This window comes from Thamnophis elegans, chromosome 1, assembly GCF_009769535.1.
Source record: "Thamnophis elegans isolate rThaEle1 chromosome 1, rThaEle1.pri, whole genome shotgun sequence".
In the NCBI taxonomy this organism is placed as follows: domain Eukaryota; kingdom Metazoa; phylum Chordata; class Lepidosauria; order Squamata; family Colubridae; genus Thamnophis; species Thamnophis elegans.
Window position 1 is genome coordinate 66,989,709 of NC_045541.1, and position 14,439 is coordinate 67,004,147.

General features: G+C 40.1%; 1 protein-coding gene and 1 long non-coding RNA gene across 3 annotated transcripts in view; one reads left to right on the plus strand and one right to left on the minus strand.

Moving 5' to 3' along the window:
- Nucleotides 1–96: 96 nt before the first annotated feature.
- Nucleotides 97–14,439, plus strand: part of LOC116509437 — a 26,101-nt gene continuing 11,758 nt past the window's right edge. The window contains exon 1 of the long non-coding RNA XR_004255508.1: nt 97–220. This is a non-coding gene — a long non-coding RNA (uncharacterized LOC116509437). The remainder of the gene's footprint in view (nt 221–14,439) is intronic.
- Nucleotides 6,196–14,439, minus strand: part of GRK2 (G protein-coupled receptor kinase 2) — a 38,799-nt gene continuing 30,555 nt past the window's right edge. For both annotated transcript variants that reach the window (XM_032218576.1, XM_032218568.1), the window contains exons 15-21: nt 12,216–12,316; nt 10,572–10,638; nt 10,346–10,441; nt 9,133–9,295; nt 8,792–8,928; nt 8,396–8,509; nt 6,196–6,651 (exon numbers count right to left, since the gene is read on the minus strand). In XM_032218576.1, the coding sequence (XP_032074467.1) occupies nt 6,481–6,651; nt 8,396–8,509; nt 8,792–8,928; nt 9,133–9,295; nt 10,346–10,441; nt 10,572–10,638; nt 12,216–12,316 (849 nt within the window). In that variant the 3' untranslated portion in view covers nt 6,196–6,480. The remainder of the gene's footprint in view (nt 6,652–8,395; nt 8,510–8,791; nt 8,929–9,132; nt 9,296–10,345; nt 10,442–10,571; nt 10,639–12,215; nt 12,317–14,439) is intronic.

A 14,439-nucleotide genomic window follows, 5' to 3' on the forward strand; every position in this document is an offset into this window, starting at 1 on the left:
CGCGAGAGGAAGGCACTCGGAGGGTTTTGGGCGGCAGCGGCACACCCCCCCCCCGTGCGTCACCGCCGCCTGCAACCGGAGGGACCCGGGCAGCGCAACACGCGCAGACGGAAAGGGTGGCTAATGCCCCGGGGTTGCCCCGCTTCCCGGTTCGCCTCCCTGCGCGGGAGGATGGAAAAGAAACGGCGCCGCGTCGGTGGGTTCGCTTGCTGTGGGGCGGGTGAGCGGCCAGCCCTTATCCGTCCTGACTGCAATAATGCACAGATTTCGCAGAGGAGAGAAGCTTTGCTTTGCTCAGGGCCGTTTCGTTTATCGCAGCAGCGTTTCATTCTATGCCACGTTGAGCTCCAGAGGGGAAAGGTTTCCTCAAGGCTCAATTGTGGAACAGGGGGAGGGGGGGGGGAGATCCAGAAATGGAGGCATTTGAGTATGTGCAGAATGCCTTTCCTTTGGCAGAGAATACAGTACAGTTTGCAGCGTGTGAGAACTCTAGCCTGCTGTATGTCATATAGTCCAACAACGCTAAGTAGATATTTTATTTTTTAAAAATTTAACGTTTTAAACATCTGGGATGGGGACTCCTTTTATTATGTAATCCTGTCCCTGTTTATTAGATTTGAACAACCTTGCCCTAGTTTAGACTCATACCTAGGCAAAACGAGCTTGATTGACCTTAGTTAAACTTACCGCTCTTGAGTAGACACTGCTAGGAATTTCAGGGCAGCCTTCCAAAAATGAATTGCAAAAGTTATTTCATTTTACTTCCAAATGGCTTTTCAAGGATCAGTTTTTTTTTATCCAGTGCTCATTCACTCTCTCAGCCCCCAGGCAGGTCAGATACTACCAAGCCTGTCTGAAGGGCTGTCCTGATCCAACTTCATCAAACGGTTGTTTATTGATTGAAGGGACAAGAAAATTGGCACCAAGTAAACATGAAAATAATTGGCTTCTTCCATTGGGAGAGGCCTCCCATGATTAGGCCTCAGAAAATGTAGCAAAGGAAGTGAAGAGGCGTTACTGTAAAATCAGCAAGGAGGAAATGCATTAGGCTAAGAAAGGCTTTTTTCTTTTTTGGGTGAGATGACCAGGAATCCTCACTTAAGCAGGTTGCTCTTCAACTAATTAAAAAATATACCTCAGGCTTTCTGGGAAACCAAGTTTATCTTTTTCATTTTTTGCAAGGAATTGCACTTGCGTTCATTTTAACAGGTACTGGTGTTGACTTTCAACTGTGCTTTTACACTGCAGTTCATTTCTGCCTAATTTATATCTGTATTTATCTTCAGTAAGCAAGATCACTTCTGAAGAGTTTTAAGTTTGGTCTAGCCTGAATTCTGTTGTTTATTTTTGCCCATTTATGGGACATGGCTATGTTTTTAGCAAAAGCAACAGCAATAAAAATCTTGGTGTACCTTTACACTGGCCTATATTTTCATGAAATGGATTCTACTACATTAGATGCCTGGTGTTGTCTTCTATTGGAGATATGTGTATCATCCATCCATCATGTAATAGCACAACAAGTAACTGACCTTGTGTATAGGAACATCTACATAGGCACATCTACATAGTGCATGGACTAAACCCTCCCAAGTCTAAATGAGAGATTCCACTTAAGGTTTTGGAGAGTAAGAGGGCTAATATCCTGTGAGACTTACACATCCAGACAAACAGACAGGTTAGGTTGTTGGTTTGAGCTCTGAGCTGGGCAATTTTGTTACAAAAGTTTCATCACCATTCAAGGAGACATCCTCAGTGTGTTCTGAGTTGTGTTCATCTGTCAGAACACAGGTCTTTAAATATATGAGATGCAAATTAAACTGAATGTTGTTTGTTTGGATATTTCAATATCCAAACAAACCACATTCAGACTAATTTGCATCTCATATTTCAATATCCAAACAAACCACATTCAGATTTATTTGCATCTCATGAAAAGGTTCTGACAGATGAGCACAACTCAAAACACTGACAATGTCTCTTTAAATGGTGACAAAACGTTTGCAACCAAATTGCCAAGCTCGGAGCTTAAACCAACAGCCTAACTACCAACCTGAGCTACTAATATTCAAACACATTTCAAACAGACAGGTACTACCAATCAATCAGACACTGGTAGTAGACAAGGTCAGAAGATAGCAGTGGTGATATACGTAACAGTGCCAAGTGACAATATCACAAAGGAGTATGAGAAGCTGGAGAAGTATTGTGTCCTAAAGGAAGAATTTGAGAGGGTGGAGAAAATAAAGGCCAAAGTAGTCCCAGTGGTGGTAGGAGTGCTCAGGGCTGTGATTCCTAAGCTGGCAGAATGGCTTAAATCGATCCCAGTAACAACATTAGAGTTCTATGTCCTAAAGAGTACAGTACAAGGAACAGTTAAGGTACTATATATAGGAACAAACTCCCAAGTCTCTAATAGAGGGGTGAGATTGAAGAAGACACAGAACCACCCATAGGGGTGAGGATTTTTTTAAAGGTATGAATGTACACACACACACAGTCAGTCACAGAAAGTGCAACTTGCAAATATATGTTGATTGCCAAACACCCAAATTTTGATCATGCAACAGGGAATGCTGCAACAGCAATACATGAGGACTGGTCCTAAGTTACATTTTCAGTGCTGTTGTAACTTCAGATGGTCACTAAATGAAGGGTTGTTAAGGATTGTGTGTACTGGTATATCTAGATTCTATGCAAAACCCAAATATTTGCAAGTTGAGAAGAATTCATTCCAGTAGCAATTACAATTTTTGAAATTTACTTGCGTTAGCATTTTAAATTTGTACTTTGGGGTTTTGGTATGTTCTCTTTTATAAATTTCTGAGTAGAAGTGGAGGAAAATGAAACCAAATTGCTTGCTTACATGAAGTGTAGGATCTTACAGGTCCAATAAAGTCCAAATTAAACACAACTAAATTTGCCGATAAATTCTAGTTAATCTATTGCTGGTGCAATATCCTCTGTAAAATGGTTTTCTTGAAGCATAGCAACCTGCGTGTTAGCAGATGTATTTTGTCACCGGTTTCCGAAAATTGCTTTTCTTAATATAATAAATTGCATTCATAATTTAGCACAAGCCTAACTTCTTTGTCTTCTGGGCAGAAGATATAAAATTGCATTCATAATTAGCACAAGCCTAATTCTTTGTTTCTGGGAACAAGCAGAACTTATTGGCCACTGATGGCATAGAGAGACAGTGCAATACTGAACAGCATAGGCTCAGCCCTACCATTGGGCGAGGAAAGCAGCTATTTTCGGTGGTAGGGGCTAGGATACAACTGAGGAGATAGAGGATGGGACTGGCTATCGTGAAACCTATCTTGAATCCTTGGGCTCAGCTATTCTGTGAATTATATTCTACCCATCACTGCTGAGATTTGTGATAGGGAAGAAAGATATACCATTTTGTTTTTTTGTCTAAGCAAACCTAAATATTTCTCATGATACAACCACTTGATCAGTGATTAGTTCATTTGCCACTGACAAGTCAAAGAGAAACTAAACTGACAACATTATTAAAGTTATATGTCTTTCAGACTCAACAGACTGCAAAATGGGATCATTAGACAGCAGTGAAGAGAATCATAAAAAAAATTCTTGTCATCTAATGGCCCAGCAAGACAAGCAAATGTTCTCAGAAGATGAGAACCAAATATGATTTATTAGTTCTAAAAGGAATGACTTATTGCCTAAATAAAAACAAACTTCAACGATTTCAATATCTGGCTGGTGATTTATAAGCAGGCAAACGAACTTAATAGCAGTTGATAATATTGGGTGCTGACAGCAACTGGATGTAAATGAGGACAGAATTCATATTTAAGGGTGAATGAAGGATTTATATATTCTCTGGGGAGAACATATGTACCCAGGATTTATAGAAATGAAAGTGGCATACTTTTGTTCCCAACTGTTATGAACTGAGTCTTTTGCCTTGGGGGAAGGGCTGGTCTTCCCAGCATAATCCTGAAATTCTTAAGATTCTTAGGATCTTCTATCCAAGAGCTGACCAAGGCTACATAGCTTTCAAGATCATCCAAGGTCAGGTATTTTATTGGAAGCCCCTTAGAATCACATGATTGAGATAGGTGGATACATATATTAAATAATATAAATAAGTAAATAAACAAATTTGCTGCTGCTACTTGCTGGGGCATTCCTGGTATATTTATATGAACACATCTGTGCAGATTCTCTTGTATGATGCAAAAATGGCTTGCCACTGCATTTTTCTAAGGTATTTTTTTTCCTCAACTGCTATCTAGTTGGGTGCTAAGACAGCTGCTTCTTATACTGCAGCTAATAGGCCACTAGTCTTTTGACTGCAGGGATGAGAAATTATTACCTTAATTAATATTCCAAAGAGGGCCATTATCTCCCATTGTCTACACTATCTTCAAGGCCTCCCTGTCTAGTAGGGGAGAAGCCTGCAGGGTTAGAAGCAGTAAAAGATAAAGCTTCTCTAAGCAGCATCTGTAATAAGAAGATAAAATATTCTTTAGACAAGGCTGAAGATAAAAACTGTCCCTACCAGCCAATGTCCTCTGAACAGAGGCTTGGTGACTTCTAGTACTGCAAAACCCCAACATATTGTACCTATATGGTCAGTGCTGGTGATCTCTTTATCATTCAAGCAATAGAAGCCACAAAAGAATTCATAATGCACTTGTGGGTTTTGGATTTTTATTATAAAAACAGTATTTATCCCACTCATTAAAATCACATTCAAAATCGGCAAAAAATCCATAATAATAACCCCAGAGAAACAAACCAGAGATCAATATGTACAGACACTGCAGGGACAGAGGGGTTTTTATTCCACCTCTTCTTGGAAGGAAGGGGAGAAATCAGATGGCAGAACAGGCAAAATTCATCACATGGGGGGGAGGGGGCATGCAGCAGAGGCAATTGCATGCGCTTGGGGCATGAGACCTGACCCCCAACTGAAAGCCGTCCACCCCAACCCCCATTAACTGCAAATGAAAGGAGGAGGAAGGATACAGGGAGGATTCAACCTGAGATTTCTCACCATCCTGTGGGAGAAATCGTAATGCTTGGGTGGGAGGGAGCTTGAAAGGGAACACTGTTTTATACAAGGCATACTGGAAGGGGGGAGATGAGCAGGCTTAGCTTTTCAAACCCCACCTGGCCCCTTGGCACAAATTTATTTACAGAATCCTTCAGACACTTGGGAGTTGGCACAAAGCCTTGATCAGGCTGTTTTCAGCTACTGCAGTCCAGCTCCAGCCTCAAGAGGCCCCGAAATGAGGCTCGGGAAGCTCCAAATCACTTTGGGCATGAAAACCACTGCCCCTGCCTCTTTCCACAGCAAAGCAGCATAGGTTTTGGCAGTGGAGACAGCAGAAATAGGGGCAATTCTCACCTGACTTCAAAGAAAAGAGCTGGAGGCATTAATATATTCTGGGCAAGACAAACACAGGGGGTCTCTCCAGATCTCTCCTGGGGTCACAGGGAGCACAACTTCATCTTTGCTAGGCTAACAGAAACAGGCACAAAACCATCTTGACATTTGGCACCGTTGATTGAGAACGCCTGTTCAGGCCTGGAATAGCAAAGGATTTCAATTCCTAAGGCTGTTGCTGAAGCAGCAGCTGCTGTCCTGGGTGGGAAATATCAGATTTGGAATGGCAAATGATAGGATAAGAAGGTAGTAGTAAGTGTTAAGGACCTGGACAGAGCTCTGGGAAAGAACAGGACTACACTTTTATTAAGAATTTCTATTACTGTGTAATTGTTTAAAAGCCAGACCTCCTTCCCAGCCTGGAGTGGAATACCAGCCAATCCTGAAATATATGCTTAATTGCTTAGCAATGGACACCTACCCAACACTCTTTGGATAGGTGAAAATGCATTCTTCAGATCTCTCTGGCAAGAACTAAGATAGATTTCTTCGGGATCTACCATAGAACTCTTGTCAGAGTTCGGTATGGGAAGGTAAAGGGTCTGGATTTCAGATTGTCTTGTGGATTTCTCCTCATTTCTGCTAGCGTTAAGAGGACTTATTTTAAGACAATGTACATTCCCAAAATGCCATGTCAACAGGGCCCAAGCTAGCAGGATCTGTGGTATTTCTTATGTATACTTTGGCACACATCTGACACCACGGTGAGAAAGTAGGAAGGAACTGCTCACATGCATGGCACTCTTCAGATTTCCTTGTGTTGGTCCTATTTAGGGGCAAGGCCTTAATTTCAGCCTTGCTCAGTAAGGAATGAGTAGACTCTTATCCACCTTATCAGTCTCCTGCCCCTGGAATGGGTATTGATCCCCATGTGCAGAGGGGATAGGGGAGGAGGGAACCTGTCCCATGCTTTCTGAATACCCCCACCCCCTCATGATATCCCTGGGGGTTGGGTGGACGTCACAATGATCAGCAAGAAGAGACAGGAGAGAGGGTGGGGATGGTGGGCAAATCCAGCTGAATAAATTAAGGATGGGAAATGAAGTCAAGGAAGGTCAGAGGCCATTGGTACTGCTGCTGCTGCGCTGAATCAGTGGGACCTTGCTTAGCTCTACCACTGGAGAACGTGGCTTATGTTTCATTTTGGGTACCCTCTGCAGCAGCTGTTGAGCTTCTTGATAAGCATCACGCAGCTCCTTCTTCCATTGCACCAGCTCTGGATCGCTCTGAGAGGAAAAGATGATGTATTAATGGAGAAGCACAGGAAAGACATATTCCAGAACAATAGCAATAACTTCCCTGACAGAGGGAGAGAGAAATTACATTTCATCATCGGTCTTATTCTTCATCCTGCGAGCAAGACTTTGCCCCTTATGGTGAGCCCTTATTACAAATAGATTTGTCTTTTTAAAGAATATTTGCTATAAGGAGTCAGCAATATGCTCACTATATATTTTAGACTGCAACTTCCATCAAACATGAACAGTGGTTAGGACTCATACTCCAATACCACTTGTAATCCATTTAAGCTGAACTTGCCAAAAAATTACACTTTAACATGCATTAGGATTCTTGAGCTGTTGACCCAAATCAGCAAATACATCTATACTTTTAAAATTTAGATATAAATGATTAAAGCTTCCAGGGATTCCCTTGTGCTTAGCACCATGTCTCTATGCCAGCTATTAGCATCAGTGTTTTTTCCCAGCCGAGGAGAGCAACTGGAGAGAGAATTTCAATCTGACCCTATCAGCATAGTCCTGTCCCCTGAGGATCTACTTATTATTTGCCCTGAATGCTTTTTAATACCCACATACTCTGCAGTGTATGGAACCTGCAAATTGCAAAACCATTTTGGTTACAAATATCTGGGACATTATTTAGCAAGATAAAATCCCTCTAGATATCCATGGAAAGCAACAAGACAGAATTGCTTAGCTTTGTTTCCCTAGCTTGTACTTCTCTAGAGAGAATATAAATATGGCTTTTAGTGACTAGGGAATATCTACCACTTATTGCCTCCCAATATTGAAATAGAAGCTGCTTCTGATCCTCTAGATTTATAAATTAGACAATAATTGTGCAAATGCAGTTAAGCTCTATTTGAAAACTTAATAGATACAGATTATTCTGAGAAGCATTTGCCAAGCATACATGACCACTAAAACAATTCACTATTCAAGTCACTCTTTCCATAAACTGAAAAGAGTCTCTAAGACAGTAAATAATGGGGATTTTAGAGAACCACAATTTTTAAAAAGGAACACAGATTAGCCTAGAGCCATGATGGTGAGCCTATGGCATGCATGCCAAAGGTGGCACGCAGAGCCATATTTGGTGGCACACCAGCCATCAGCTCTGGCGCACGCATATGCGCACCAGCTACCTGATTTTTTTGTCCTTTTGGAGGGCCAGGGGAGGCCATTTTTCACCCTCCCTGGGCTTTAGGAAAGCCTCTGGAGGATGGGGAAGGTGAAAAACAGCCCCAATGGGCCAACCAGAAGTTTGTTCCCGAACTTCCGGTTGGGCCCTTGGGACTGTTTTTGCCCTCCCCAGGCTTCAGGAAAGCCTACGGAGGCTAGGGAGGGCAAAAAACGGCCCCAACGGTTGGCCAGGGCCTGGGGAGGGCAAAAAACGGCCTCCCCCGGCAATGGATCCTTTCTGAACTTCCAGTTGGCCCATTGGGGCCCTTTCTTGCCCTTCCCATCCTCCGGAGGCTTTCCTGAAGCCTGGGCACGCCGTAAGAAAAAGGTTTTCCATGACTGGCCTAGAGTGAAACAGGAAGAACAGGATGCAAGAGAATTTCAAATTAACTAGTTTTGCTATTTTTCTATTTTGTGTGGAATAAAAAAAAAACATCTTTCTTAGACAGTTACCAAAGTTTAACTTCACAAAAGATTAAATCGACCACCAAGAAAGGTTCTTAGGAGAGACTTTATGAGAGGTGAAAATCAAAACAAAGCAACTTACATCACACTGCAAAACAAATTGCTTGCCTCCCCGGATCTTAAGCAGGATGCATTTTCGATCTTTTACTTGTGTCTCCTCCACTGACTGGATCTCTTCCATAGTGAGCAGGGATTGCTATAATGCCCCACCCCAACAAATATTTGATTAATGAAAAGAATTTCTAACATATATCTTAAATATTCATCTTTCACCTATATCTAAACAGTGCCCCTTCTCCTGGTGCTGTGCTATGGCCTTAAACACACACAAATATGTGCTTACCTCTGTATGCTATATCTCCCTAAACACACACAAATGAATATTGAATTCTTCCTATCATGTATGGCGAGTCTTCATACAATCCCAAGTCTGATATTCTATCTTTCCCACCCTCTGGAAAAAAAGCTTGTTCCTTACCGGAGATTCTCCCTCTCCACGCCATTCCAAACGATTTGGGAAGAGGTAGAAGTATCGCCTCTGCCACTGAGTAAGGAAAGGGTTCCCTAGTTTTGACATATAGCCATGCATGATGCAGTCTTTGCCCAAGGCATAATCTGTGCAAAATAAGTGAAGATAACAATATGAAGGCTAACAAAAAGGTGTTATAGGGAGCAGAATGGGACTAGTATCAATGAATCCAGACACCCTTCCCACACTAAGAATAGGGAAGAAACACCAAGTTTCCAAAAAGAAAATTCTTGCCCAATAAGTCTGCTTTGGCAAATGGGTTTTGTGTACAGAACAGCAACGAGGCTCACCTTCCTCATGGCCCAACTGCTTGTTCTTTGCTCTTTTGCGGGCCTCCAGCTTGTCAGTCTCAGCATTGACTGTATCAAATACAGTCTCTGTCACCTCCTGCTGCCAGCGCTCTGAGATGGTGAGTGGAAAGTTGCGATAGAGCTCCTGGTCACTATCCAATAGCTGGGAGGAGAAACAAGTTATGTCACTGTGTCTCCAGGATCAGAGGAAAGCAATCCTCTGGATTTCAGCTGCTGAAACAGCAGTACAAGAGGCTACCTACTTCTGGATTTCCCACAACAGTCTTTCAGTCAGTTTCAACAACATTTTGCTTATGTTCTGTTTGCTCTTTTGGAAAAAGGCCTATTGTTTTCTCCTCAACAGTGTTATTTGCTCCAGCTCTATCCTTTCTATTAGAAATAGCTACAGTTCTTTGTGAATGTTTCAGATTCCATCTTTTCTACTACATCCTAATTTCCTCAGCACTTTTCCTAACCAGGAAATTATTCCTTCACAAATCTCTTCAAATTTCAATGAATTACCATGTGTCCATTTACTTTATTACCTTAATGAAGATAGTGGTATACTCTCTAATTTAATTGACAATCTAGAAGAGCAGGCACCTTATTTTCCACCCCTGTATTAATTCCACTGTATCCTTTCTCAAAGTCTTTTTAATTTTTAAAAATGAGATACTGGCTGAATCAACAAGGCACTTATACAACAAGATATTATACAGCGGCAAATTATGACAAACATTTCTTCAGCTATCACGGATGTATGACAGTTCCAATTGCAGGAGTACAGTTCCAATTGGTGGAAGCAAGCAAAGGGAAAACTATAAATATTGTGTTCCTGCTTGTAGGCTTCCAGGGAACTCTGGCTAATGCTAGACACAAAGGCCGAAGCAAAATAATCTGATTCCACAAATCACTCTGTGCCAGCTCTTTCTTAGCACCAGCCTTCAGCTTAATCAGAATTCCTAGGCAGACACTATAAGGAGAAGGCTGGTCTGCACGGTTATTCCTTGGTGGCAAAGCACATAATTTTCTGTCTCTTGTGCTATTTCATTGTCTACTGCCTGGATCTTTCCACCACATGTAAATTCAACCTGTTTGAGTTTTATTTTCTGAAGAAAATGGAATATCAATTTTAAAATAGAAATTCCTGTAATATAAAACTGCAGCTACTCAGCAGAGGACACCATAATTCTGGGAGAGCCTCCTTGTGTACCTTAATTCCTTTGGTGTCTTCTTCATCAAATGAGCCAATGTCAAAAGCATCTGCTGCATTTACCTCCCCGCGTGGTGGAATCAAGGGTGGAGGATACTACAAAGATATGATGAAATAAAGTTAGCAAAGAGCAGAATGCCATATCTTTTCATCCCCCCCGGCATCATAATGCTCAAATACATGTTATTTTCTTTCCCGTCAGCCTTTCAACTAGGGCTCCCCTCACCTTCTGGAGAAAAACCATCTGCCAATCCACACCCTGGAAAAATGAATTCTCCTTTATTTCAAGTGACCTAATGAAAATATAGAAAACAAAATAGTGATCGTCTTTGACTTTGCAATAGCTGAACCTAAAAGCCAAGAGATAAAAAAATCAAGCTATGATGACCTTTATGAACAGCAAATATAACTTATCATGCTTATGTATTTTTATAATCAGTGAGGAATTCCATTAGTGTGGAATTTCAAATTTTAATTTAAACCTTGAGAGAATTCAGATAAACCTAACTATATTGACATCTGTAAACTATTATCTTCTACTGGAATGCCCTGTTTACTCAGAAAAGTACATGTGTCTATTGCTGCAATTATAAAACTAAAAATTCTGTATGTGTGCAGAAACAGCACAAATCAGTGTTAAAAATCTAGTCCATGAACTTCAAATCTAGTGCTGTTGTTTTTCTATGAAAAATATGCTTCTCCTCCAGTTTGAAATTTAGAGATAATACTGCTTAAAATATCAGAAACTAAAGAAGTAACTGAATAAGACTTCGAATGGTTTTGGAAATAGAGGAAGGGAAGTGAAATTATTATTCTGTGGGCTCTTTCCCCCACCCCCCAATGAATAGCAAATACAAAGAAAGGGGCCACAAAATAAAACTCCAAGATAAATTAAGCAAGCATTTTAAATTTGCCTAGTATATGGTAACATTTATTGTTTCAAAATCTGGATGATCAGTCCACAGAAATTATTAGCAGGGTATACATTTAATCAACAATATGTATACTGTTAATCATAAGAGAGGCATGCAAAGAAAAGAGCCCACTTCATCAGATGTATGGCACAAGCAAAGGTTTGGTTCATCCTTATGGGACATGTACCAAATCTAGGGCTCTATGCATTTATACAGGGACTACATTGTATCTTATAATGGTTAGAGAAGAAAAGAAATAAATTGAATAATGGATGATTTTATGAAATGGTAAATGAACCATAATATAATGCAAAAACAAGATTGCTGGTTGATCTTTCTTGCTAAGGAAAATGTTTTTTAAAACAATAGCACTTCATGTTTTCAAATTAGCTATTTATTATTGTTCTGAAAACCTTAACATTTCAACTCCTGATCTATATTCAATGCTAATCAAAAAACCATGAAAATAAAAGCCTTACTTATAAGTAAACAATATTTCTGGAGTTTACATAACCCTGATGTGTTTTCCTGGTACACCCATGCTACAAGGCCATCTATGTGGATTTATCAGATTGTGGCTTGAATTTGCAACTGAGGAACGGAGAAAATTGGCAGCCTTGAAAACTAAGGCAGCAGTCAGATACTGGGGAATGGTTTTTATGAAGCTGGTTCTGTTAACATTAATTTCCAGGTTTTGAAGTTTTGTTCGTATTGTCTCTACAGTAATAGATTCAGGAAATATGTTATGATAGCCAAGGATATGAAAAGAATATATTCTTTGCAGGTTTTTGTTTTTCTTAAATAAGAAGTGAAGGAATTGTTCTCACCTGACTTCCAAACCCAACTTTATTCTAAGTAGAACTTTTTCTATAACTGAATATGGATGAGTAACCTTAAAACTCCGGCCCATCCTCTACATCTCACATAGTCCTTCAGCATCTTGGCAGGACACTCACCCACGACCCATACAGCCCAGCCGACGGTTGACATCTCTCTGTAAAAGTCCCTCCAGCAAAGATCGTAGCTCAGGTGAAAAGGAGTCTGGCAGCTCCACAGCCTGTTGAAAAAGGAGGATAGGTTTAGTTAAAAGGTGAGAGATTGGAGAGGTCAGAAGAAACCAAGCAGAACCACCAGGGTTCTATATCCTAATTCCTTCAACCTTTGAAACCATTATTTGTTATTCACTCAGGCTATCAGAAAAGACAATATTCCCAACTCCAGAAGCTGTGGGGGATCCCACAGAAATAGTGAATAACTTGGGTCCTACAGCAATGCCATCATAATTCTAGTAGAAGGAAAGGAAAAATGCTAATATGCCACCCCAAAATCACATGCAATCAGTCTCATTTCATTTCACACAGCCCACAGCATTGTTCTGCTGCTTGAAAACTACAGACCCACTGGGAATTACTTTCACTTCTATCCTGTGCTTGCATGTTTCTGCAAGAGATAAAGGGGGTTAAACTGCAATGGAATAGTAAAGAGGAAGGAGAGCTGAATAGTTTTGCAGAGTCTGTCTATTTATAACTGTGGTTTTTTCCTCTATCGACAGTGGCCAGAGGGTTGTTTCTGTATCTAGACATTTTCAGAGGAACAAGGTTCTCTATCTCGGTGTATAAATCCTCAGATAATTATGATGATGATAATAAAATACATAAACCGTGGACATTGCAAAACCTGGAGACAGCAAAATAGAGAAGGAACTGGAGAAAAATCACAAAGATCTGCAAATAACAGTAGAATAACTGTGGCAAGAGAAAGTAAAGATAGTACTAATAGTGATAGGTGCCTTGGGTGTAATTTCTGATCTGGAGTACCCATTGAACACCATTAACATTGGCAAAATCAGCATCAGTCAATTTCAAACGGCAGGTTTATTTGGAACAGCTTACACCGTGGGACAATAATTTTAATATTATTAAACAATAACATTGGCCTATCCCAAGTCCTTGGGAAGGACTGTATAACTAGAGGACAATGGTTATGATCCTGGTGCCATCTGGATAGCATCAAGTTGAGGAAAATTACCCGTACTCGGCAAGTCAAAATCCAAGGTTAATTTACGGATCCCAGCCCCCTCCCCTTTTAGTCCTGGAGCTTCCTAAGACCATTGTGGCTGAGCATGCCCACCTCAGTTAGTCACCTTGTTTTATTTAATAGTTCACTTAATTACACAGGTTAATTTAACTGGAGGTTCATCAACATTGAAATAACTTGTCTTCCTGATTTCATACTTGATGATAAACCATTTCCAAATATCCTGGGTGTGTTTATACATCACATGCATTTTCTAGTTAGTGGGATAGAGGCAAAAAAGAAGTCTTTATATTGGAGAGACCAAACTTTCCCAGCATAGTGTGAACACATTTAAATTAAAACTGTGTTTTGGTTCTTCTTGTGGCAAAAGGTGGCCAAACTAAACAGTACCAACCTTATTAGCAGGGAATGCTATAAATGACACATGCATAAGATTGGTAACCTACTTTATACAGTCCCCATCCCACTCAAACATTTTATATGAAAGTCTTAATTGGGTAAAACCATGATAAGTAATGGAGGTCTGTATCAGCAGATGAGAGAAAATACTTTTAAAACAGCTATAAAAATGAGGAAGATTATATAATATGCATAATGGGTTTAAATAGTTAAGATTAAAAGAGACAGAGAAAATGTAGTGATTTTGATACAGTAATTTATTATTTGAAGTGATTTGAAATAACATAAATAACTTATGGGAGCCATTGGTAATTTATAACACATAACTAATGTACACTGTACTGATTACAGTACTGAACAAAATTAAAAATAAAGCTGATAAAATAATTTGGGTTAAGTCAGTGCTGTAAAAAGTATTCAAAGTTCCCTATCGAAGATAATGATATGTTGAAGAATGGAAGAGATACAAATTCTATAAATATTAGCGTACAAGTAAAATTGATGGATAAGAAATTCTTTGTACTGTGAGAAGATTGAAAAAGACTGCAGGTAATGTAATTGGAAAAGTACTAAAATTTGAATGTGGAGTTCAGCTTATTTAATGTGTGAGAACTCCATCTGGGCCTGACAATTGAAAAATGCTTTTATTGTCCTCTACAAAAGGATAGGAAGCAAAAGTGAATATGAAAAGTACAGAAAGATTAATCTACTGGAAAGATGTTTGGCAGAATTTTGATTGAAGAG